The following is a 26,050-nucleotide window of genomic DNA, read 5'->3' on the forward strand; positions in this document are numbered from 1 at the left end:
CATGGCTTCACAATATATCCTACATGGGTACCAGTTTATAATTGCTACAAGTGGCATGATGCTAGTAACTAAGTGAGCTGTACCAATGACAGATGATAAATATTCAACAAATTGGCATGCAAAATGTCTGCAAACTTCTCAGATCTACTTCTTACTAGTAAGTATTTGCCAACACTGTTTTAAGAACTATTTTAACCCCATATCTTGTGAATTGAAGTTCAAGTTATATTTCCTGATTGTGATTGGTCAAGAGACTCATGTAATATTATTCCTTTTCTGCAGGAGCACAACTTTATAGTTAGTCTTTTGGTGCACATGCTGGGAAAAGATAAAGTTAAAATTTACCTTCTGTACTAAGATGCGGAATGTTAAAATTCCTTTATCAATAGCATCCAGGCTAGTAAAACCTGATTCCACAAGCATTAACAGAAATCAGGCATGAAAACAAAAATGTCCAAAGTGAATTAATTCAAAAATCTGAACACATTTGTACAACTTTCATACAGTTCAAGCAGTTAGTAGGAATATTAAATATTACATATCTCAAATGCTTTTTGCAATACATTGTATTATGTGTTTCCATGAAAAATTTCTATCTCACATAAAACACACTTAAAGCTGTTCAAGGCAATTTCAAAATAGAAAACCTTGTCTATTGTATTTTAGTTTCTTCCTCAGATCTATTCTGTTTTATAAACTGTGGTTCCTAGAGAAAAAAATAATAACTGTAGGTATCACTGAAAAAAATGTGTAGAAGACAGACAAAATAAATGAAGCCATTAACTACTCAGGGTCATAATCACTGCTGTATTATTGTGCTTCTATCTATGTTCCTTTCATCTGAAGTACAAAAGAAAAAGTTTATAAAGAATACAGTACTAAGTGCCTTTGAAGTGTCACACTTTCATTAAAAAAAACCCAGCAAAACTTTTCACTGACAGTCAAGTCATCTTTGTTTTAAAGTTTACTCATGATGACTAAGAGCACTTTTCTTAGAATGTTTCAACTTTCAAGGCAAGTTTAAAAAAGAATCTAGGGGAAACAAATGGCTTTTATTATTTAGAAAGATGAATGACTAAAAAAAGTTTGATATAACTTTTCCAGGTACTTACCAATTCAGCTCTCCTGAGTCCGCATCGCTTGGGACTCCTCTTGGCAGAATAAAAGCCAATGACCTTGATGTGGGTGAAAATGCTGCGACTGAGTATAGCATTTCCAACGGGGATGGATCAGACATGTTTGATATCATCACTGACGAGGACACACAGGAAGGGATTATAACCATCAAAAAGGTTTATTTTTGCTCCCTCTCTTTTTACTACACTTAACACTCCAGGTGGTTTTTTGCTTTCCTCAAGCGGGAGGGCAAAGGAAAGTCTCACCTGGGGTCACCTGCTGAGAAGCTATATTGGTTTTGTTGTCCTCTTTCTTCATCAGCTATTGTTATTCCCAAGGCTTGGGGGAATTTACTTGGCATGTCACTTCACATAAAGCAATATTCTCAACAGCTGCTGTCTATCAAAGACACACTCTCACAAACAATAGTTTTGAAGTAGAGCCATGAAAACCTGGAGGGGTTTATCATCTGAACTCTGCAGTGTGGTCCACAAGGGGTTGAGGTGAACAAGTTTGATGAACTCACACCTTTAAACAGAACTAACCCAGTATAGATAACCTATTCTCCTGTAGCCTTCCTGTCCCTCCACTGGGGAGTCTCTTTTCTAGAGCTGCAAGAAAGATTCAACTCAAACCTCCAGCCAGGGCCGGCTCTAGGCACCAGCGCTCCAAGCATGTGCGGCGGTGGGGGGCGTGGGGAGGGTTGCAGGAAGTAAGTATGTGGAGGGGCAGGGGAACCACTCCCCCCCCAGCTCACCTCTACGCCACTGCCGCCTGCTCCCCCGAGCATACCGCTGCTCCGCTTCTCCCCCCCCCAGGCTTGCCGCACGAATCAGCTGTTTTGTGGCAAGCATGGGAGGGAGGGGGGAGAAGCAAAGCAGCGGTGGCACATTCAGGGGAACAGGTGGAGTGGAGGTGAGCTGCGGCTGGGGGAGGCATGGGGAGGGCCGCAGGAAGTAACCCTCGGGGGGGGAGGAACCGCTCCCCCCCCAGCTCACCTCCGCCTTCTCCCCCGAGCACGGCGCTGCTCCGCTTCTCAGGAGAGAGGGATAGGAGGGGAAATGCGGCATGCCCGGGGGAAGAGGCGGGGCCAGGGATTTGGGGAACGGGTTGGAATGGGGCATGGGAAATTTTTTTTGCTTGGGGCAGCAAAAAACTTGGAGCTGGCTCTGCCTCCAGCCTACTTAAAATCTGCCCTGTTTCCATCATACCTTGACAGTTACATGACATGTCTCGGATAAAAGGAATATACAAAACTTGAATTCATAGACAATCTGTGATTCTTTAGGGCTTAAAATTGGCCAGATAAGCATATTGAAAACTATTTTGATGTTATCTGAATACCCACTTTAGTCTACAGTTGACACTACTTTGGGTTTGTCCTTGAGACACATCATATGGGGTAACTCATGATACTTTCCATTACAGCCATTAGCCTCAATTATTTTTCTACTGAACATGTGAACCCCTACAAATATGAATAAAACTTTAAAAACCAAACCTTGCATGAACATAAATCCAAACTCATTTAAGCTTCATCAGCTGAGAAACTTTGCAAAGTGGTTCTGATAAAAAATTGGCAATCCCATTTTGAAAATAAAATCAGTTGAAAAAAATGGGAAAATTATAAGTTATTTTCACATTTTTATGAAAAACAGAGCTGAACGCATGTGGTCTGGGCTACTTTAATTCAAGTACTTCCTAAATTTTTTGAGGCCTTGACTTTGCAACCTTAACTTATTTTAATGTAAATTTTTTTTAATATAACTAATATGTGATTCAAAGTTAAAACTGGAGCTAGAACAACTCATTCTTATTTTATTTTGATACAACAATATGCTGGATATCATAGTCAAGATCTATGAAAAACTCAGACCCAAATAATTCATTCTATTGCACTTCTGATTGAGTCAGTACTAGATTATAAATACAGTTTTATAAATCATGATTATGGGGAATATTTGCATTAGAATCCTATAAAAATTATATACATCTTTGTAAGAGATGAAATACAGAATAGAATATAAATGGTAAAACCAAGCTAGTCACTGTCATAGTTATGTAACTATTAATGGACACACTAGTTATTCTCCTAGCTAAACCAACCTAACGTTTGGCAAACAAACAAAACCTTTAAAGAAAACCCACATCACCCATACTAAAACCGTTTCCCTTCTTTTTTCTGCCCTTCTTCCAAGTTTCATCTCAAATTTGATGTACCAGATTGCCATTAGACAAGCTTTTTCCCATGGTATTCTTAACACTGGCCATAATAAGGAAATTCAAAAATACACTCATGAGAAAGCTCTAGCTCTAATATTCCGGATTGATTGTTCCAAAAAAGAATTTTATATAAATTGAGGCTGAACATCCAAGACTTTGGAAGCTTATCCCAAATGATGATGCCTTTGAGATTTGCCCATCACTAGTATTAATCCCCTTAGCAAGATTTCAATATGGAAAATGTTCACTATTGTGTGTGTAAAGTATAGCAGATTTCAATTGCTTTGAAACATAACAGTTTTCAAATGTCAAAGGTTGTTATAAGGAGGAGAAAGAAAAATTGTTTTTCTTAACCTCTGAGCATAGGACAAGAATCAATGGGCTTAAATTGCAGCATGGGACGTTTAGATTGGACATTAGGAAAAACTTCCTAACTGTCAGTGTGGTTAAGCACTGGAATAAATTGCCTACGGAGGTTGTGGAATATCCATCATTAGAGATTTTTAAGACCAGGTTAGACAAATACCTGTCAGGAATGGTCTAGATAATTGGTCCTGCAATGAGTGCAGGGGACAGGACTAGATGACGTCTCGAGGTCCCTTCCAGTTCTATGAAAGGAGAAAGTGACTTTACCAACTACCTAATCACTATTACCAAGCTACATTTTGCATAATAAGATAAAGAATCCCCTGTCCTGTACCTTAGTCATCTATAATTGGCTTTATAGTGCTGTGACTGATGAATTGTGTATGTGCATGTAGGAACCCTGAGCGGTCTCTCAGATAGGATTAAGGCTGCTAATGCGGTCCCTGATAACTCCAGCCCGTGTTATTTTAGTGCTGTAATTTTTTTTTACATTTCTTGTAAACTGACCCCACTTTTTTATTCTTTGCTCTCTAGCAGTTGGATTTTGAGAACAGGATGCTGTACTCCTTAAGAGTGGAGGCAGCCAACACTCATCCTGACCCACGCTTTTTCCACTTGGGGCCATTTAAGGACACAGCTCTTGTCAAAGTTTCTGTAGAAGACGTAGATGAACCTCCAATATTCAGCAGGAGCTCTTATATAATAGAAGTAGATGAAGATGCCAAGGAGGGAACTATCATTGGGCAAGTGATAGCTCAAGATCCAGATACCACCAAGAATGCAATAAAGTAAATATCAGTTCACGCACGGTCTAAAATGCATTAGATGTAGATGCTCATTTCATCTTTTTCTTAAAGTGTAGTAAAGCAAATGGTATATGGTCTGATCCTGAGAAGTAAATAGCAGCTTTAATTCCAAATAAGCTCAGTGACAGTAGAGGACACAAATGAGCTAAGTGACAGTTAAGGGCACTGGGCACATTACAGGATCTGACCTACAGTGATCAAGTGGAAATAAATTGAGCAATCAAATATCTGTGGAGAACTGGTGACGGCAAGCAGAATTAATACATCACAGTATGTCTTTTCAAATGGAAAAGTATGGGGGTCAGGCAAAAGGAAGTGTATAAGCCTGATTATAACAAACACACATTGCTTTGCAGAACTCTCACTTATATCATTCGCAGGACAATGCTATTTTACCTTCTTTGTCCCTATTGGCAAGCTTATATAAGATGTTCAAGACAGTGTATTTCTATTGGATGAATGTGCATCTCTGCTGGTCAATGGCACTCAGCATTCTGCATCACACCTTGCAAAGGCTCAATGAATGAAACAATCCCCTAGAGATACACTGTCTACCATGTTCTACTTCTTAAATATTTAATGCTCAACATTTGTACAGCATATTAAATAAGAAATTACTGTGAGAAAGTCATAACAATTAGGAGGTAAATGTTTGGTGCTGTGCTACTGCCGTAACTGTTAGCGCATCTGCTATTATTGTCTAAACTGAGATGCATAACACTGACCATTTGTACATTAGTGCACAGACCATATAAGTGATTGTGAAACCTGCTCCAGCTACAGTTCTGATTGAAGGTGAGATAACTCTGAATGATCTACTTTCTCAAAGTTCGCATTTTGGGGGAAAATAATATCATCAAGCAAACTGTGCATAGACTCTTCATTCAACTGGTTTGTGATTAATGGTCACTAGCTCAGAGGATGACTATAAATGCAAGTTATTCTTTTTTGGAAGGAAAAGAGAGATTAACAAATGCAATGTATCATTAATACTGGGTTATAGTCTTGTTGCATTTTCAGACGTAAAAGCCAAAATTTAAAAAAAATATTTTCTAGTGATTTTCTGCCCATCCTGAGAAAAATCAAAGGTGCCTGGTCTTCAGCAAGTGGATGCTCAATGGTTACTGAAATTAAGTCCATGTGATGGTGTCTGAGGTTGAGCACCCAAAAAACTGAAGCATCCAAAATCTCTAATCATTCGTGAAAATCTTAACAAAGACAATTCAGTCCGAGTTAACTCGCTATCCTTCCAGAATTTATTATATTTCTGGGCTAAAATATATTTTGTAAAATGACTCATACTGAATAGCTTCCTATACAGATGTGTTACCCTTCTATCCTATTTAAGACCAGTGCCAGGAAACTGACATTGTATGGGCTATGCTAAGCATATGGAGTTTACACCCCGTCTTTCAGAAAGAGCCAAAGTCTTAAATAACTTTAACTTGGTATTTACAGTACTCTGCACTAGTTGTTCCCTACAGTAAGTACAGGGAACCTTACCATACTTCAAATTTTATGGTAGCCTTACCTAAGTTAAAACTGGAAGCATTTAATGGTCGTTAATAAGCAAAACTGGAAAATATAATAGAAGAAGGTGATACACACTTGTATTATATCTTGACAGATATTCTGTGGATCGACACACTGACCTCGACAGAATATTCAACATCCACTCAGGAAATGGGTCTATATTCATCTCAAAGCCACTTGATCGGGAAGAAACCCCCTGGCACAATATCACTGTTATAGCAACTGAAATCAGTGAGTTGGAGATGGCTTATCTGAAGAGAATGTTAGAACACAGACATTTGGAAATTCTATAACAAATTTCCGTTTTAAATGTTTTTACCAGATTCACCCTTGTCTGTCTTTAAAAATTACAACCAAGCACATCATTTGCTAACTACAAGCCAGAAAACTCAACAGGGGTAACTTTTAATAAAAAACTTATTATTTCATGATTTACTTACTTCTTTCCCATAGTAAAAAAAAAAATCCCAGCTCCACTTCAGTTGTACAGAACAGGACAAAGCCAACATAACTGGCTTCCTGAGGATTTCCCTTGCATAAATTGGTACAGAGCTAAAATAGTGAGTCTAAATTGCTCCCTCAGGCTCTAGGAGAGGGGAAATTTATAAGAAAATGAGGGCATGGTTAGAGCATTCCAGCAATCCCAGACTGTCAGAATGGTCCTTTGGGGCCATGGGCAGACATTAGATTGACCTTCAGGCTGCTCTAATTTACGCCAGGGATCAATCCAGCTGCAGTCACAACCAGAGGCCTTTAAAGTTAGTATATTACCCTCCCCCCCAGGCAGAAAAGAAAATTTGACCTTGTATCTTCCATAGGGGCACACCACAGTTGATTAAGTGATGGGCTCTATGACACTATTTTTCTCCTCCTTACAACTTCTTCCTTTACTTTGGAAAGCAGTGAGATTGACATTGTGTGGGCTGTGATGAGCATATAGGATACACAGACCATCTTTTAGAAAGAGCCACACCATTTTTTTTTAAGAAAGCTATTTTCTCCAAACACTGACCCAACTGCCAATATTTCCTTCACTTTATTCATCCCATTGGCTATGGTTTGGCCTAGGAGGTTACTTGCAGTGGCACATTAACGACGAAGGTGTCAGATACATTCTTCCTGCCTTTGTAGTTAGACAGGGCTTTGAATTGATCGAGAAAATGTATCTATCCCTCCTAAGCCACCACTTGCATCTGAAGAAGTGGGTATTCACCCACGAAAGCTCATGCTGCAAAACGTCTGTTAGTCTATAAGGTGCCACAGGATTCTTTGCTGCTTATCCCTCCTGGATTACCTTCAGCAACTCCATTTTAGGACACAGATTGAAGAAAATAAGCACATATACACTCACTGCTGATTGGAATACATTGACAAACCAGACACCTTGGATAATTTAAAATTCTGTTTTCAACTGCAAATCAATTTAGACTGAGATAGTTTTGCCTTAATATAACATTTTTCTTTTTAAAATAATGTAATGGGTTAGGGTTAGGGTTATGAGTCTTAACTATATTAAATTATATACCAGTAGAAAACTGAATATAATTGTAAAGATATGAGCATTTCTTATATGTTTTGGGGGTGGAGGGGAAGTAGATAAAATATGCTTGATAATTTTACTTCTCTTATATGAACTGTAAATCTTTCCAGTCCTTATATTCCTTAGGTAAATTATAAATTATTTTCTTGTTCCAGATAATCCTAAACAAAGTAGCCAGATACCTGTCTTCATCAGGATTTTAGACATAAATGATCATGCACCAGAATTTGCCAAATATTATGAAACTTTTGTTTGTGAAAATGCAAAAGCAGGACAGGTAAATGCATATTTACTCTACTAGCAAATTTATGCCTGTGTCTTCTGTTGCTGTTTTTTATTTATTTCTAGAGTTACTCACAAGAGAGGCTAACATCTCCATGACAATCCTGATTTGCACGGATGAAAAATAATACATAATAAATCCTCCTCTTATATTTCCAAATTCAATAGATGTTTCAGGTGGACAAGGAATGCAAGATTTGGCTTTAATATAATAAATACACAATATTTTATTTTTAGGTAATGATTTAATAGTCTTCATCACAAAACTGTTTTTATAGAAGGAGTCATGGATAAGTCACTAAAATTTCATGTTTATCTAATTCTTCTTGTTTGCATGCTTGCCAAAGCAATATATGATCTATTGATAACTTGAAATAGGCAAAAACCCAATTTTGGAAACCTCACATATTTCTGGTCCTTGCCAGAATCAAGAAATTGTGATATGGAACTATAATTTTAAAGCTATAAAGATATGTCAACTTTCTCAGACCTTGGTTAAGATTCAGTTTGGGTTAGTTTTGAATTTGTGCAAAGGTCCAGGATGGCTCTTGCTTTATACAAACTGAATCCACACACCCTTTTGATAAACTAAAACAGATTTAAAGAGGAAGCAATTTAGTAGCTTGGAGAAAAGAGAAGAAAAGTTTCAGGTACATAGTGCAGCAAAACACACATATCGTGGATATACTGAAATATTCTATTACTATTGTAAATATTACAATATTTTATTTATTATGGATGTTTCCAGCATTGTTGTAGCTATGGTGGTCTCAGGATATGAGGAGAACGTGGGTGAGGTATCTTTTATTGCATCAACTTCTATGTTTATGTAGTGGTCAGAGAGTTATACATGTGAGTCCTTTGAGGATGATGTTTTGTTTCTTGCATTTACTCATGAAGTATATATCACTGTTAAGTTTTTCTTCCTTTATCCTCATGTTGCGGAGATTCCATTTCAGATGGCAAAATTCATTACCTTGAAGTGTTGTTGCAGTTGTGTTGCTCCCAAGACATTAGCGAGACAAGTTGAGTAAGGTACTATTTTTTATTGGACCAATTTCATCACAAAGTGCCACGTACTAGAAAGAAGAAAAAATCAGGAAACATACCCCATGATCATTCAAGTAAACTAAAACAATTTTCAGAATAGAAGTTGGTCCAATAAAAGATATTACCTCACCCTTGTCTCTCTATTTATCATGGGATCAGTTGACATTTCAGTTTTCACACTTTTGTTCACAGAGTTACACCTTCACTAGAAACATTCACTCTGCGTGGAAACGTTGCATTAAAAGTATCTCAATATGGAATGGATTTCTAAGGAATTAAAAGTTAAGGGCTAGACTGTATCCAGAAGCAGAAGCCCATGACAAAAAAAGTTTAGAGCTCTCTTGGGGAAGAACTGTATGTGTAGGTTTCCCCCTTATAAACTAGGGAACTCCAGGAAATACAGATCAAGTGTAAAGTAGCAATTGAAACAGAAAATACATTTCAATGTTATTTTGGAAAAGAAAAGAAAAAAAAGAGGTGGCAGATGTGCAGCCAATGACTCACCTGAGTCACATTCTATTCACGTTATTGACCCAGTGTCACCAATTGTATGAGTCAGTCCGTGAGGTGGAAAGATAATATAACATAATTTGACTGGAATTGCCTTGGTTTGTATACAAGGCCCTCACTGCCAATAAGATTCTTTTTCATACACATCTTTTCATTTCTTTTGATGCACATAATACAGTCAAATCATAGAATAATATCATAGAATCATAGAATGTCAGGGTTGGAAGGGATCTCAGGAGGTCATCTAGTCCAATCCCCTGCTCAAAGCAGGACCAATCCCCAATTAAATCATCCCAGCCAGGGCTTTGTCAAGCCTGACCTTAAACATCTATAAGGAAGGAGATTCCACCACCTCTCTAGGTAACCCATTCTAGTGCTTCACCACCCTACTAGTGAAAAAGATTTTCCTAATATCCAACCTAAACCTTCCCCACTGCAACTTGAGACCATTACTCCTTGTTCTGTCATCTTCTACCACTGAGAACAGTCTAGAGCCATCCTCTTTGGAACCCCCATTTGATACGTAGTTGAAAGCAGCTGTCAAATCCCCCCCTCATTCTTCTCTTCTGCAGACTAAACAATCCCAGTTCCCTCAGCCTCTCCTCATAAGTCATGTTCTCCAGCCCCCTAATCATTTTAGTTGCTCTCTGCTGGACTCTTTCCAATTTTTCCACATCCTTCTTGCAATGTGGGGCCCAAAACTGGACACAGTACTCCAAATGAGGCCTCACCAATGTTCAATAGAGGGGAACGATCACGTTCCTCGATCTGCTAGCAATGGCCCTACTTATGCAGCCCAAAATGCCATTAGCCTTCTTGGCAACAAGGGCACACTGTCGACTCATATCCAGCTTCTTGTCCACTGTAAACCCTAGGTCCTTTTCTGCAGAACTGCTGCCTAGCCATTCAGTCCCTAGTCTGTAGCAGTGCATGGGATTCTTCCATCCTAAGCGCAGGACTCTGCGCTTGTCCTTGTTGAACCTCGTCAGATTTCTTTTGGCCCAATCCTCTAATTTGTCAAGGTCCCTCTGTATCGTATTCCTACCCTCCAGCATATCTACCACTCCTCCCAGTTTAGTCTCATCTGCAAACTTGTTGAGGGTGCAGTCCACGCCATCCTCCAGATCATTAATGAAGATATTGAACAAAATCGGCCCCAGGACCGACCCTTGGGGCACTCCACTTGATACTGGCTGCCAACTAGACATGGAGCCATTGATCACTACCCATTGAGCCTAACGATCTAGCCAGCTTTCTATCCAATGTATAGTCCATTCATCCAGCCCATACTTCTTTAACTTGCCAGCAAGAATACTGTGGGAGACCGTATTGAAAGCTTTGCTAAAGTCAAGGAAGAACATGTCCACTGCTTTCCCCTCATCCACAGAGCCAGTTATCTCATAATATATACCAGGGATCGGCAACCTTTCAGAAGTGGTGTGCCGAGTCTTCATTTAATCACTCTAATTTAAGGTTTTGCGTGCCAGTAATACATTAATGTTTTTAGAAGGTCTCTTTCTATAAGTGTATAATATATAACTAAACTATTGTTGTATATAAAGTAAATAAGGTTTTTAATTTTAAATGAAGCTTCTTAAATATTTTAAATTAAAATGCAGAGCCCCTCGGACTGGTGACCAGGACCCGGGCAGCGTGAGTGCCACTGAAAATCAGCTCGTGTGCCGCCTTCGGCATGAGTGCCATAGGTTGCCTACCCCTGATATATACAGTAACAGCAATACTAAATGAAATGAAAATAGTGGTAGGAATGATAACAGATAATGAAATAAACACATGAAACACTCAGCCTAATGGAGCACCTTGTCACAAAATAATGTGATGTTTATAATTAAGATACAATGTCTTCACCTCTGAGACATAAATTTTCATGTGTGACTAAGGTTTGAGACCTATGTAATGAGCTTAGAAATTTCATCCAATTACTGTTTATTGTAGTTTTATTTTGGGGGTATGATCACAAACAAGTTCCACCCAGACTGGCGACTTGTCATGTCCTCTTAAATGATACCTATCTTTCCAAACTCTGGGTAGTCCTATACATTTTGTGGAATTTCAAATATATGGAATACTCATTAATGCACAAATTACAATTTAGCTTCCCAACTAACTGTGTATGTGTAATTCACAACACCTTCCCATTCTTTGGGTGTAAATTAGGGCTGGGATCTTCAAAGCGACCTATGGGTCTTAGGTGTCCAACTCCTATTGACTTTCCATGGGAGTTAGTTGACTAACTGCCTACATTTTCATTTGCCTTTTGATTCTTCAAGTTCATATTCTGCAATAATACTTTAGAGACAAATATTTTGCATTTTACTGTTGATTTATCTACTTGATCACTCCTCTTCAGAAACCTTAGATAAACTGGAGTAAAGGTTGAACATAATTTATCACTTAACAAAAAGTTTAAGCCTTCAAAGAGAAGGCTGTTTTTAAGTTGCTGTTGTGTCCACAAACACAAGTGTTAGAAAATCTAGATATTCTAATTTGACCCACTACTTACCTTGCTCCCCCCCCCAAAAAATAATATGTTCAGTGTATTAGAAAGTACAATAAAGCTCATTTAATATCATTTGAACAATCTTAACTCTGCCCCTGCATCATCTGATTGACAACAATGAGAAACTTTGAGACAATGTGATTCTCAAGGAGCATAAAGGACTAAAGCAGTGTCACCCAACATGTATCTACATAGATACTTTTATCCCTTGTATATACTTTTGTTTTATTATTTCATTATTTCCTCCATTTTGTTTTTGGCCCTCAGATCTTTCTATATTATTTATATTTAAGTGCTCAAAGATTTGACTTGGCTTTGGGTAACATCTGTGTGGATTCTAGTTAGTCAACATTCTTCCCATTACATCCCCACCAAATTTTACTTTGCTAAAAATGAAGAGAGCAGGTTTAGAGAAAATGTGCATTTAAAAAAAGTAGCTGACAGAGGCCCATTAGTTAGTCGGGTATTTAGCTATTCAAATGCTCCTTCCAAATAGCATGAGCTCAGCAATTATGATATAATTCCAGAAATTATTTTCCCCAAACGGCAAATTCAGTACTAATGCTACAGACATTATCTGCATCAAATATCATTCCCTGAAGTACAGCCTTCTACTCGTTACATATGCAGCGATGTGATATTTGCAGGTTTCCGTGGCTGCAGGCAAGTAGGAGATTCAAGTAAAAAATTTCAAACATGGATATCTAAAGCTTGGCACCCAAATTCATATTTAGGCACTTATGTAAAGTTGGCTTCATTGGGAGCTGCAAGTGCTCAACACCTTTAAAAATCAAGTCACCTTTAATTAGATGTCTGAATATAATTATGGATTTAAATGCACATACGTGAACATTTTGGACATATACTATTTATATTCCAAATATGCTCCAGTTTCGTCGCTTATTTTAATGTGCTGTACAATACTATTATTGTACAATTGCGCATAATATACAATATACTATTACTCATTTCATAATATTCCACCTTATTTTAGAGCTCACCGAAAGCAGCCAACCTGTTCGAATTATAATTGCTTCCCCGTTGCGTCACATCAGTGCATTTAACGCTGATGATCACAGCATGAGGGCTAGACAGAGAAGATAAATATATTTAGTTAATTTTAAGATTTTCTTTTAATTGAGCTTAGCTATTAATCACACCACTTTCTAAATCTCATTCACATCAGGAAGCAGCCAAAAATATCAATTATTCCTTCCCATTGCCAACTTACAATACCCGTCTTCAATGTCAGCCAATATTAAAGGGTAGATTGTGGCATTTATGATGCAGCTGTGTGGGGAGATGTGGAGAGCAGTACAGAGTTGCAACATCCCAGCGGTGGCAGTGATGAGAGAGTCTATTGAGGAAGGGCATCGTCTCTATAAATGCTTTTTTCACATGGAAATATACCCTCTGCTTCATCATTACGTTGGGTTCCAGATCTGTTCCACAGACTTGTAATGTGGGCTAAGGTGGGAGCAGAAGGGCCCTGGCCCCAACTCATCTTTGTCCTCTTTTAAGTGTCGCTTTCTCTGCGATGGAGCTCCAGAAGCACAAGGACTGCTATTGTGGAAGGCTCTTGTGCAAGGGTCTCTCCCAACTTTGTTCTATGAGCTCAGTAAGAGCAGTGCATGATCCTGACCTGAACTAGGGGCACAGTCAGGCAATTCTCTCCATGGAAGCCAGGGAGTTTTACCTTAATAGAACATGACTCAATGACTGCAATATTCAACTCTAGGATATCAACTCATCCAACTCCCTATATTTGCTGAGACCACATTAACAATAATGATCAACAGCTAGACTGTTTTGCTCATTGGTGCTATATTCTCTCTTGCCATTTATGAGCTCCCAAACATCAGAACATGGATAGAGCTTATCTTATTTGGGAAGATGATAATTTTTCCTTTCATTTTTCTGTATTTTCTCCACAGGCTGGGAAGGAGCAGGGAAAGGCATAATTGTCATGACACCATTGCTAAATATTGATCATGCATTGTTGTACAGACCTGTAGCTGAATTATGGGTAGGCATCCATTGACTTAGTCGAGTGATATATTAAAATTCTGCAATCCTTTTAAACAGAGGAAGAGGGGAAAGATTTTCTGACCTCTGACATGCTGGTAATTATCTCTGGGGTAAGAGCCAACTTCTGATGAGTAAACCATTTGCCTTCAGAATGCCTCAAACAGCAGATGTTTTAGAAAGATTTCCTAAGAAGGACAGTCCCTCCCAGATTCTTCTACATCTTTATCTTTCCGACCTACCATTGTGATTGATCACTAATATACTCAGATTGTTCCTTTAACACTTACCCCTTTGTAGGAGATAGTGGAGTCACATCATCCCAAGTCTCTTTGTGCTCTCCTTCCTATGCATTCAGCAAAGTCCAATGACAATCTCCCCCTCAGCATATTTTTCATAGTTTATCATGGATTTAGGGGAGGATTTTTGTGGAAGCCCCTTGATAAAATATGTGCAGCACATAACCAGACTAACAGATTTCAGAAAATGATAATACAGTGATCTAAGGTTTGTGATTTGTGATATTCACTCCTAATCCTTGTCTACACTAGTGGTGACATCCAGGGTACATGTAACCACATGACACAGTGAAAAGCAGGCTGTGTGCATACTGCACTCTGTACTGACAACATGCCAGTGAAAGGCTCTGGTGGTGGTAGTGGGAGACAGCAGGGAAAGTCTTTGTTAACAGGATGGTAGCGGGAACCTACATTGCTAAAAATAGCACTGTAGATGTGGGAGGCGCTGCTTGGGCATGTAGAGAGCCATGTCGGGTATATACCCTATGGTTCTGGCATGTTTTTACTCACCTAAGCAGTGTCTCACCATCTACACTGCTATTTATACCCGTGCTAGGAAGGCAGGCAGTGTGTGTACTTTATATGCCACTGTAAGTATAGACATAGCCCTATGTAAGTATAAACATAGCCCTAGACTGAAGCAAATAAAAAATTGCTCAATCAGGGGACTAGTAACATTTTCGATGTTTGATATCTCACACACAGTCAATGAGTGAAACAAACAATAGTGTAGACATTTGAAAAGCCATCTAGCATTATGCAATATCTATGCTTATTTCAGGCAAGTCACAAATTACCAGATCTTAAAGCTCAAATCATTCATCTGAATTCAAGGCTACACTCCAATCAGCTTGTTCTGCAGCAGAACAAAAGCAAAATTCTGAAGCCATGACAGTTAAGCATCCCCAGGTTAACAATACATTATCATTATTGCAAAACTTATGCTGTAAGTTAATTGTGTTGTTTGAAAACTCCAAGGAAGGGACTGTTTAAACAAATTAGCCTCCCTGAACTCCTCAGTAATCTTCCTGGTTTCATAGCGAGTGACATCACAGCTGCCTTATGCAAAGGGAATGAAAACTGCCGTTTTCAAAGAAAGGTGTCATGTTTCATAATGACAATCAATATATACTGACAGTGACATATTGAAAAAGAGAGTGTGGCAGATTGCCAAGCATCTCATGGATGTGTTGGTTGTTTCAAGTTTTTGTTAAAATATCATGGTAAATATATTTTCCACAAACATTTTGCAATATCTTCTGTCCCATCTCATTCCCTTCATGAAGATTCATACAAAAGACTTACTTGGATTTTTATAAAGGAACTTTCAGTTCTGCCTTTAAGAGAATCTTCTAAAGCATGCTGAGAGACTTACAAATCAGCAGTCTGGAGCAATGAGGAGAAAACACCGTAGCATCCAAATCATCTGCAGTATCTGAGAAAGAGATGGCACTCTGTGAAAGATATATAAACAGGGGCTGAATGAACAGGGGTGCTGGGACAATCTGTATAGTTGGGGTGCTGAGAGCCATTGAACCAAACTCTAAATCCTGTATATAATGGAAACCACTTCAAGGCAGGGTGTGGTGCAGCACCCCCAGTACTCCTAATTCCAGCACCTACGCAACTGTGGAACCCCACCTCACATCTGTGAGCATTTACTCATGGGGTGTCCCTCTGACTTCAGTGGGAGTAAGACCCAGATCCTCAAAGTTATGAAATCACATAGAGACCTAAATACCTTCAAGGATCTGGGCCTAAGTGCTCACCGATGTGAAGAAAGGTTGCACTGCTCGGCCTACATTGTTTAAACAGCTATAAAACTACTCTGTGTTGGATATAAAAGTGAAGTGTTTTTATGGACACTCCAGGTTTACATTATCAGCACTTGAAAAGCTGAGTGATCCCCTCAAGAATGGGAATTTATCCTATAAATCCCAATGAGCTATCTCACACTGATTCTCCTAAGAAAGGTAGAATTACTGACAGTAATGCTGAATTTTTCAATCCGAGTTCATTAACAAGGGCATCTAAACGAAAAGGAATGTATTTTTTCAATAGGTCTGATATGCTTGAAATCACATTTGATTTGAGTAAAAATCACTTTCTTGAAAAAAAATCTCTCATAAATCTTACAATGTCAGGCATCTCTCTGAAGTCTCTGTGAAGCGTGAGTACAACTCCAAATTCAGAACTGTTTCAAAATGGAAAAGCATGTATTTCATTTGACACCACGAACTTTAAATAGCAAAACATTGTGCCCTAGTTTTTACAGTATCCCTACCACATCAAAAATCAGAATGGCTAAGTCTCTTTAATTTCTACATCTAGGATTGACTTTAGTTTCTTTTATTAATGATTTTTAGATCTACAAAAGCTAACCTCATAATATTTCTATTTTTTTGTTTGTTTTTGTTTTGATTTATTCACCCTTTGGAAAACTTTGCCAGCATTTTTTTCCCCTTTATTCTTCCATGTTTTCAAGAAGCCAATACCTTTAACAGGTAATAAGGGTTTGTTTGCTTTTTTTCATTTCCTCAGCCTTATTCTCACAAATTTTCAGTGTAATTAGGTTCCTCTGTTTTTGCCACAATTGTCCACTCTTCATATTATTTGCACTTGAAAGGAATCATACGTGGATCTTACAAACATCTCACTGATTACATCTCGAAAAGCCACAGGATACTGAGCTACAATGCTTTGGTAGCTATTCTAGTTTCTCCCTGGATGTTTCCTAGCAATTCTTGGACAAATATCCACACGTATTCTAATTATCTCTCTTCTACCTGATGTTCTTATTCTCACATTGTCCTTCAGACCTCTACAAAAATGCAGGAGGAATTTTTTTTTCCAGTTGATATGATGCTCTGCTAGCCTTCCCCCATAAGGCATTTCTGCTATAATGGCACTGGAATTGTAGACTTTGGCGACATGGGGCTTAAAATGTTGTAGCTATCTAAATCCATGCCTATACTATCACATCCACCGTTGCTACTGCCAGTAGCAGTGGTACCAACACTGGGAATATTTAGAGAAAAAAGTGCTAGTGGAATTACAAATTCAGTGACATGCCAACAGAGTTCCTTTGCAAAGAGTGCGAACTTGGCCAAATGTATTTTAAAAGTTCCTCAAGTGTCAGGATCCTACTTGCTTTCAAAATGTAGAGATCTTAATGTGTAATTGAGAGCCTCATTAATTTTAAGAAATATTGCATAATCCTGTTTTAACTATATTTTGTTCATCATGAAGGAAGATGACATTCATGAATTCCCTCACAAATTCTGCTCTGATGACAGGAAACCATAAAGACCCTGATTCTGATCTCCCCAACACTGGTGTAAATGAGGAATAATGCCAAGGAAGCTGATGAGCCAAATTCTCATTTACACCTAAATTAACCTACTGACTATAATTAAATTACTCCAGATCCAACTATTCATCTAGTGTTTTACTATATTTTGTTGCTGTATTGTCAGGAGTGTCTAAGATAGGTCCCAAACATGAGAGATGCAGAATAACTATATAGAATATTGAATGAGTGTGTTCAATTCTCATTGAAATTAATATTCAGAAAGGTGTTTTAAGGGAATGTCCTTAACTCAAGATAGTGTTGTTATTTAGCAGTTATTGCTTTTGCTTGGACAGTTAATGCTATGCATGTGCTCTGGAAATCTCAGCGAAACAAGCTGCATGCATAAACCTTTTGATAACAAACCCCTTTGAAGTCCGGGGAAGCGGAAGATACCCAGGACAGTGGAGACGTTTAGCGCTTCAAATGAGGCACTCAGCACACCGCAATATCATAAAAAGCAGGTCCATCTTCACAGCAGGTGCTAGAGGAGCTCTCTGCTCATGAGTAAAGTGGTAAGGAGAGTTCTTTGCTGAGACTTATTCTGGATTCCAACCGCAAATCCTTTCTCTGGGAAACCCACCCACTCACTCGTGCCACTGAGCTATCCTGACACCTGATTAAGCCCAACGCTTCTACTTTTGGATAGAGCCACAACTCTGGCAGCAGGACAGTGCAAAACATGCTGGATTTCTGTGGCACTACAATAGTTAGTGAATGTGAACAATCCAATAGTCATTTTTACTGTACATATGAATTATCACAGTTTATAGCATAGTAAATGTAATTACATCACTTTATAACTGCACAATGCTTAATATAGTATCGGTACTGAACTCACTCTTCCTTACTGTGTTTGCTTTCCCAGTTTTAGCAACTTTACCTTCTTTAGCCATATCAATGCAATCAACATCTTAAATTAGTCTGAAAAACACTAGAGTACTTACTTGTTTTTTTTTTAAATTACTTTTAATGTGGCAGGGGAGCAGAGCCGGTGCTAGGCATAAACAGGCTAAGCAATTTCTTAGAGCCCCGAGCAGCTCAACGGGCTCCCATTTGCTTTTTATTATAAGAACTTTCCTATTTTAGTATTGGGGTGGGGAGGGGCAAAATATTCTTGTTTAGGGCCTCCAGTGCGATAGCACCAGCTCTGCAGGGGAGTCTTCTGCATTCCAGAAGGAACATTTTCCTCCCCTTTATGCATGCTGGCTCCCATGGCCCTATGACAGTGCTACTATCTTCCCCCCTCACAACTGGACTTCACTGTCCTCCATTTTCCACCAGTGCCATTCCACAACCAGAGGTGTCCATTCAGGGTGATGCAAGGCATTTCTCCCCCTCTCCTGCCCCCCACCCCCAACAGCTGAGAATTCTGCTTCTGCAATATTCTAACTGTATCTCCAGGAGAAAAAGATTCGGACTAGGAACTGAACCCACGGTTCCCACTTGCAGAGCATAGTGTGTGAAGTAGCTGCTAATGTTGTGTAAGGGCATGGGAGGAGGTTGGATTGGTCAGGGGGGCACCCTTCACACAGCAACACAGGGCACTGAGAACTAATCAGAACAGAGAGCTGCCTGCAGCAGCCAGGAGCAAGCCCTTGTTTGTGTGTCATTAGCAGGGGCGGCTCTAGGCACCAGCAAAGCAAGCACCTGCTTGGGGCAGCCCATTTGCAGGGGTGGCAGAACCAACAGGGACTCTGGGAGCTGTAGTTCCTTCGTTAGTTCCCTGCCTATTCCCTTGGCCACTACCAACTGGAAAGGAAGGAGGGGGACGTCATGCGGCAGCGAGCTGTGAGTGCTGTGAGTGGTAGGGAGACCATATTTTAACATTCAAAAAACAGGACACTCCAGGGGGAGGAAAGCCCCAGTCTGCCACCATCCACTCCCTCCGACTGCCCCCCACAGAAACCCCAACACATCCAACCCCCCCCCCCGCTCCCTGTTCCCTGAGCACCCCCTCCCGGGACCCCTGCCCCTAACTGCCCCCCAGGACCCCACCCCCCCATCTAAACCTCCTTTCTCCTTGTCCCCAACTGCCCCCTCCTGAGACCCCCCACAACTTCCCCCCAGGACCCCACCCCTACCTGTCCCCTGACAAACCCCTGGGACTCCCATGCCTATCCTACTGCTGCCTGTCCCCTGACTGCCCCCCTGAACCTCCGCCCCATCCCACCCCCCCCCGCTCCCTGTCCCTTAACTACCCCCCCTGGAGCCCCCTACCCCTTCTCCAACTCCCCAGCCCCCTTACCGTGCCACTCAGACCAGCATGTCTGGCTCCGCGCAGCGCCAGACACGCTGCTGCATACATGCTGCCGTGCTCCCCCGCGGAGCCAACAGCCCCCCCCACACACACACCCAGCACCTGCCTTCCAGATTTGAACACCTTAAAATTCAGGAGTGCTCAAGCTCAGTTTGGGCAGCTGTTCCTTCATTTCTCCCAAATCAAATATACTGATCCACTGTAACTTGCTGTAGAAAAAGTAGGATAAAATTGAGCAAGAAATGCTTCCCAGTGGTTATTAGGACTAGAATTAACAGCCATTGCCTGTTGTTTGTCTGTTTGTTTAAAAGGAAGACAATGATATTGCATTGGCAAATTCCCCATAGAAAGAAAGAATGGAACAAAAGAATAATAAAGGCACCTCAACTTTTCCTCATTTATGGAGGACAGTCTTATAATATGCATCCAGATATCCTCCAATCACACAAGCTGAAAATTGTTCCACTTTACTGCAGTTCTGTAACCATATGGGAACCAATCCTGTCTGTGTTCTGTGCACATCCAAAATTCCTGCTGAATGACCCAGCCAGTTACCAGTGACGCAGGGCTGCGGCGGAAGGAGGGTGCAGGTGGGGGTGGGGGAGAGCCCAGGGCTGGTGCGGCAGAAGGTGTGTGTGGGGGGACTGGTCGGGGGGGAAGGGATGAGCCCAGGGCTGGGGCGGCAAGAGGGTCGGGGGGGGGGGAGCCCAGGGCTGGGATGGGGGCAGCCAAAAATTTTTTTGCTTGGGGCAGCAAAACACCTAGAGCCAGCGCTGGTTATTAGGTGGATGTGAAGTTAAAAATGAAAGAGCTGATTTGTTTAACAGAAGCTCTTCTTGTGTTAACATGAGACCACCACATAGCACACTAACCCTTGGGCACTGGGTGGCTTCTTCAAATATAATTGCATTGGGTATTTTACAATATGTTATAAGAAAATGCTGTCTTATTTTTTTTAAAAATAACAAAAAAAAACACATTAAGAACATAATACTTTGTTTTCCTTGTAGCTGGTACAGACTGTTAGTGCTGTGGACAAAGATGAGCCTCCTCGAGGCCACAAATTCTTCTTTGAGTTGGTGCCAGAATTTGCAGTTCATCCCAACTTTTCTGTTGTCGACAACAAAGGTAAACAACTCTGCTCCTGCATGTCATAGGCTTGCCAACTTTGGTTGGATGAATTCCTGGAGGTTTCATCACATGATATTATCTTTAATTAAAGATTAATCTTTAATACCCGGAGACTCCAGGGCAATCCTGGAGGGTTGGCAACTCTAGCATGCCATCTCACTGTTTTCCCCCCCGATGCCAGAGACCACATCACACTGTCACACACAGTTATTCTGCTCCTCCATTTCAGATAACACAGCAGGGATTCTGACTAGAAGAAATGGATATAGCCGCAGTAAAATGAGTACCTATCTCCTGCCAGTCTTAATATTCGACAATGACTATCCAATCCAGAGTAGCACCGGCACACTGACAATTCGAGTGTGTGCCTGTGATAGCCGGGGGAATATGCAGTCCTGTAATGCTGAGGCTTTGCTCCTTTCAGCTGGCCTCAGCACAGGTGCTTTGATTGCCATTCTCCTCTGCATCATCATACTGTTAGGTAAGTGATCCTTGTGACCTATATGTAATTCAATACACATGTGCTAGTCACTGCTTTATTGACTGCTATCACTCTACAAAGCCCTTGATTCAGGTGACTAGAGAAAAGCCTTAATATGGACATTTTCCACACTCACTACGTTGTAATGGGGGGGTTGAATGTGGACTGTAAGTCATTACAACTACTCAAAAGAAAGCTGAAAACCGGGATGAGAATGTCACTGTTTTACTAATATGATATGAGGCAAATAGTAACATAGGACTAGATTCTGTTACCCTTACTCAGGCAGAATATTATCTTACTTGACAAGTAGTCCCCATTTAATGAAATTGAGTAATGTACCACTCAACAGGAGTACAGATGACAGAATCTGGCTCCTAATAATAAAAAATTAACAATTACACCAGTTATTAAGTCATTTATAGTTTCTATATTTTAAAAACATCTGGATAGAAAATATAACAGAGGAGCTATATATATCCTAACTTTTAAATGTTTGCAAGTCGAAGGGGGTGGGGCAGGTGACTGGTCGTGGGCATGGAAGGGGGAAGAACAGGGAGAGAGTGAAGGGACAACCTCGAGGACATTGGGAGATATGCAGGGATTTAGAATGAAAACTGGTGAGGTGGGGTTGGGGAGATGAGATGAAGACGGCGGCTGCCAGGTTTGACAACTGGAGAAAGTGCTGAGGAAGCAGGCACAGGAAGCTGGTAAATCAGCATGAATGCCATGCACAGCTTACGTAAGAGGCACTGAGCACCTGACTGTGAAAGATACTAATTCACTGCAACCTTTGGAAGCATAACAATAAGGGGCCTGCCCTCATAAATGCATTTGGCTCTTTTAAGTGAAGTTCTTAAGCATACTTGAGTAAGCCAGTATTCCTGACTGACAACAAGGGAAACTGAAAAAAAAATCTAAAAATGGCTGCTGCACACACAAAGAAACTATATAGAACAGAACTGTAGAACTCCATTCAGTGGATCACATTTAAGCATATAGCTCCTGTTCATGTTTTCTCTGTCCTCAGCATGCCCTCTCTTCCCTTTACTCACCAGTGCTCAGGTTATTGCTCATCAGTGCTCATGTATAAGTTGGCTCATATCGCTGAGCACAAGTGTAACCTACTTCTTAGCATGAGTTAGGCATCCATTTCTACATCTGATCCACAGATGACTTAACTGTGCTGTAACTCCTAGCTACTGGTCTCAGTCTTTTAGCTCCTGCTGTAGAGGCTCACACTTCAGCTTCCATCACTTCATCCAAAGGTGAAAATTGATATACTAGTATTTCTTGCAGCAGGATCAGTTGTTTAAATAAGTGGCTGTTAGTACAGACTTAGATTCCAAGTCCTGAAGCCACTGAAGTCAATGAAAGTTTTGGTATTAATGATTGTAGGTTCCTAGGGCAATTTAAAAAAAAAAGTCTAAGTGACTTAGGCTCCTAAGTCCTATTTTCAAAAGTGAATTAGGCACCTAGGACCCTAAGGGCTGGTCTACCCTACAGCTGCAGGTCGATGTAAGCTATCCAATTTGAGTTACGTGAGCCTAAATCATATTGACGTAGCTCAGATCTACTTACTGTGGGATCCACATTATGCTACATTGATGGGAAATGCTCTCCTGCCGACATTGCTTCACTGCGCAGGAGTACAGAAATCGATGGGAGAGTGCTCTCCCATCAATTGAGCATGTCTTCACTAGACCCTCCAAACTGATGCCATTCCATCGATTGCAGCAGCACCAGTTTAGCTCCATTGTGAAGACAAGCCCTAAGTCTCACTGAAAGTCAGTGGGACTTAGGCCATGTATAAACTAGGAGAGCTTTGCCGGTATAGGTATACCAGCATACTATCCCAACAAAGAGCTCCTAGTGTGGATACAGCTACACTAGAGTAACCCCACTTTTACTGGTGTAGCTTTTTTCAGTCTCCATCTCCCAAGTGAAATAAGCTATACCAGCAAAAAGTGTGATCTTTGCCAGTATAACAGCATTTTTGTGTCTTTTGTCAGCACAGCTATACCTGCGGGGGATCACACCTATTCATGCCAACATAGCTATGGTGATTAGATATTGTTAGACACAGAGCATATGAACAAGAACCAGCCAATCAAGCATGTGAGAGAGAAAATGCTTGGTGCCACCTCAGAGCACTTCTCTCCACATCCAATGTTCCATCTCTGGCAATGGGCATCTTTGATGCTTCAGAGGAAGGAGATTAAAATAAAATAAAATAAAACCTCCCAGAATATATTGGAGGAAAAAATCCCTTCCTGACCCCTGCAGATGGCTGGCTGAAACCCTGAAGCATGAGATTTTGGGAATGTAAGTCAAACTGGATGTGAGTCCCAGGGCTGTTGACCCCTGACTCCTACCATCACAAGCAATCCATTATACAATCACACTCATAATTGTCCAGCTCTCACCTAAAACTAAATTAAGTTGTTTGCCCCCACAACTCCTATTGGGAGGTTGTTCCAGAACCTCACTCCTCTGATTGTTAGAAACTTTCTTCTAATTTCCATCCTGAATTTGTTCATGGCCAGTTTACATCCATTTGTTCTTCTATCAGCCTACCTACTGCCTCTCAAGGGGGTGCACTTACTACAGTGATTCCATTGCTGTAGCAAGTGTCTATAGTATAGTGCTACAGCAGCACAGGTGTAGCCATACCCTCACTTATTCAAATGTTACCCCTGACATCTGCATGGTAAGCAGCACAGAACAGAAATGAAACAAACTAAACATTATTAGGGACTATGGTCAAAGAAACCTCCTCTCCAGTGTGGAACCACAAAATGACAAACATTAAAAACAGGATTTTGCTTGACACTGAAAATGCAAATCCTAATCAATAATACAATTTCTTAACTTTAACCTAACTTTAAAATTAGGTATTTGTAATTCTTATATCTGAATCAAAATTCAGTTTATTATTGTTCAATAGTAGTTTTTCCCTTATTTCCAAACATCCTCTCTCAGTTATAAAATTATTTGTCCATTGCAAATGTGCATTAACTCCATTTCAGTGCTAACTATCTTGTCCATCTCATTATTTAGGCTACATTGCAGCTCATCATCTATTTGTTTTCAGTTTTAGTTGTGCTGTTTGCAGCACTGAAGAGGCAGAGAAAGAAAGAGCCCTTGATCATCTCAAAGGATGATGTCCGGGACAATATTGTGACTTACAACGATGAAGGAGGTGGGGAAGAGGATACCCAGGCTTTTGACATTGGAACACTAAGGAATCCAGAAGCAAGAGAAGAAAGTAAGATGAGAAGAGATGTTATCCCAGAAACTATATTTCAGATAAGGAGGACTGCACCTCTGTGGGAAAACATTGATGTCCAAGATTTTATTCAACGAAGGCTAAAGGAAAATGATTTAGACCCAACCGCACCCCCTTACGATTCACTAGCGACATACGCCTATGAAGGGAATGATTCTATAGCAAATTCACTTAGCTCTTTGGAATCACTTACTATGGATGGCAACCAAGATTATGATTACCTCAGTGACTGGGGACCTCGATTTAAAAAGCTGGCAGACATGTATGGTGGAGATGACAGTGACCGAGACTGAGAAAGTAATCTGTGACTTGGTCAGTGTTAGTGGAGGTAATGTCTATGTTACTAGATAAAGTGGCCTACACTCTCTTACTTGGAAAAAAATACATAAAATAGGTGTTGTCTTAGTAAGAGTTTGCTTAATCAATAAGTCAACGTAAATTCATATGATTGATTTAAATATAAAAATAAAATCTATACTTCACCCTCTCTGCCTAAAAACCCCTGAAGGAATATTCTCACCGACAATGAGAAGACACTAAAAAAAGGCTTTTTGTGCCTTTAATAATAAATAGATGGAAAACTTATACTTTTTTTTAATTGCTTTGCATCACATTTATTACTAGCTGGGAGATTGTGCACCTGTGTTGTAACATAATCTGAAAAAAGTATACCTTAAAAAAAGGAATTAATATTACTGCCATATTTATTGAGTTAAAGAATGTCTATGTTGATTCATCATGATATTTTTATATATGTATATTATATTTTTGTATTTTTATTAAATAAATTAGTATTTATAAAAACATTATTTCATTTACTTTGCCAGTCATAAATTACTGAACAGGAGGAATCGTATGCTGTATGGATTTTTTTTTTCAAAATAATGTCTTTACATCAGAATGGCTGTACTGTAAAATGAAGAGAAGAAAAAATACATGAATGGGTTTCTCTTTGACAGAGGTACAGTGTAGAAAAAAATAAAAAGCAAATTTTCTGGGTAAGTCCAAACACAGGCGATTATGATAAATGTAGTCTGCCTTCAGCCTGGGCTGTTCAAAGGCATCAACATATAGTTTCACTGTTGATTCCACCCCTCCCGCATCCCCATTTACTGGCAGTTAGCCAATAAAAGGATTAAATGCATGAATTACAGAGGACTGAAGAAACCATGAAGGTTTGTTCCAGTAGATATGCTATTCGGCGGGGGGAGGGGGGGGAATTTACTGTGCTTCTTATATTTTGATAAGAAAGCAAATGTCAGCAATCCA

The 26,050-nt window shown here is 40.0% G+C and overlaps 1 protein-coding gene and 1 long non-coding RNA gene across 4 annotated transcripts in view; one reads left to right on the forward strand and one right to left on the reverse strand.

Moving 5' to 3' along the window:
* Window positions 1-15,719, reverse strand: part of LOC123365254 — a 31,293-nt gene extending 15,574 nt beyond the window's left edge. Inside the window, exons 1-2 of the long non-coding RNA XR_006577497.1 lie at window positions 15,577-15,719; window positions 12,949-13,034 (exon numbers count right to left, since the gene is read on the reverse strand). This is a non-coding gene — a long non-coding RNA (uncharacterized LOC123365254). The remainder of the gene's footprint in view (window positions 1-12,948; window positions 13,035-15,576) is intronic.
* Window positions 1-25,432, forward strand: part of CDH9 (cadherin 9) — a 107,360-nt gene extending 81,928 nt beyond the window's left edge. For 2 of the 3 annotated variants that reach the window (XM_045007966.1, XM_045007967.1), the window contains 7 exons: window positions 1,105-1,292; window positions 4,240-4,493; window positions 6,139-6,275; window positions 7,740-7,861; window positions 20,891-21,008; window positions 21,241-21,492; window positions 24,587-25,432. In XM_045007966.1, the coding sequence (XP_044863901.1) occupies window positions 1,105-1,292; window positions 4,240-4,493; window positions 6,139-6,275; window positions 7,740-7,861; window positions 20,891-21,008; window positions 21,241-21,492; window positions 24,587-25,074 (1,559 nt within the window). In that variant the 3' untranslated portion in view covers window positions 25,075-25,432. Of the gene's footprint in view, window positions 1-1,104; window positions 1,293-4,239; window positions 4,494-6,138; window positions 6,276-7,739; window positions 7,862-19,129; window positions 19,421-20,890; window positions 21,009-21,240; window positions 21,493-24,586 lie in introns of those variants that run through there. The other variant, XM_045007969.1, reaches the window with a different exon arrangement.
* Window positions 25,433-26,050: the final 618 nt, after the last annotated feature.

This window comes from Mauremys mutica, chromosome 2, assembly GCF_020497125.1.
Source record: "Mauremys mutica isolate MM-2020 ecotype Southern chromosome 2, ASM2049712v1, whole genome shotgun sequence".
NCBI classification, from domain to species: Eukaryota; Metazoa; Chordata; order Testudines; family Geoemydidae; genus Mauremys; species Mauremys mutica.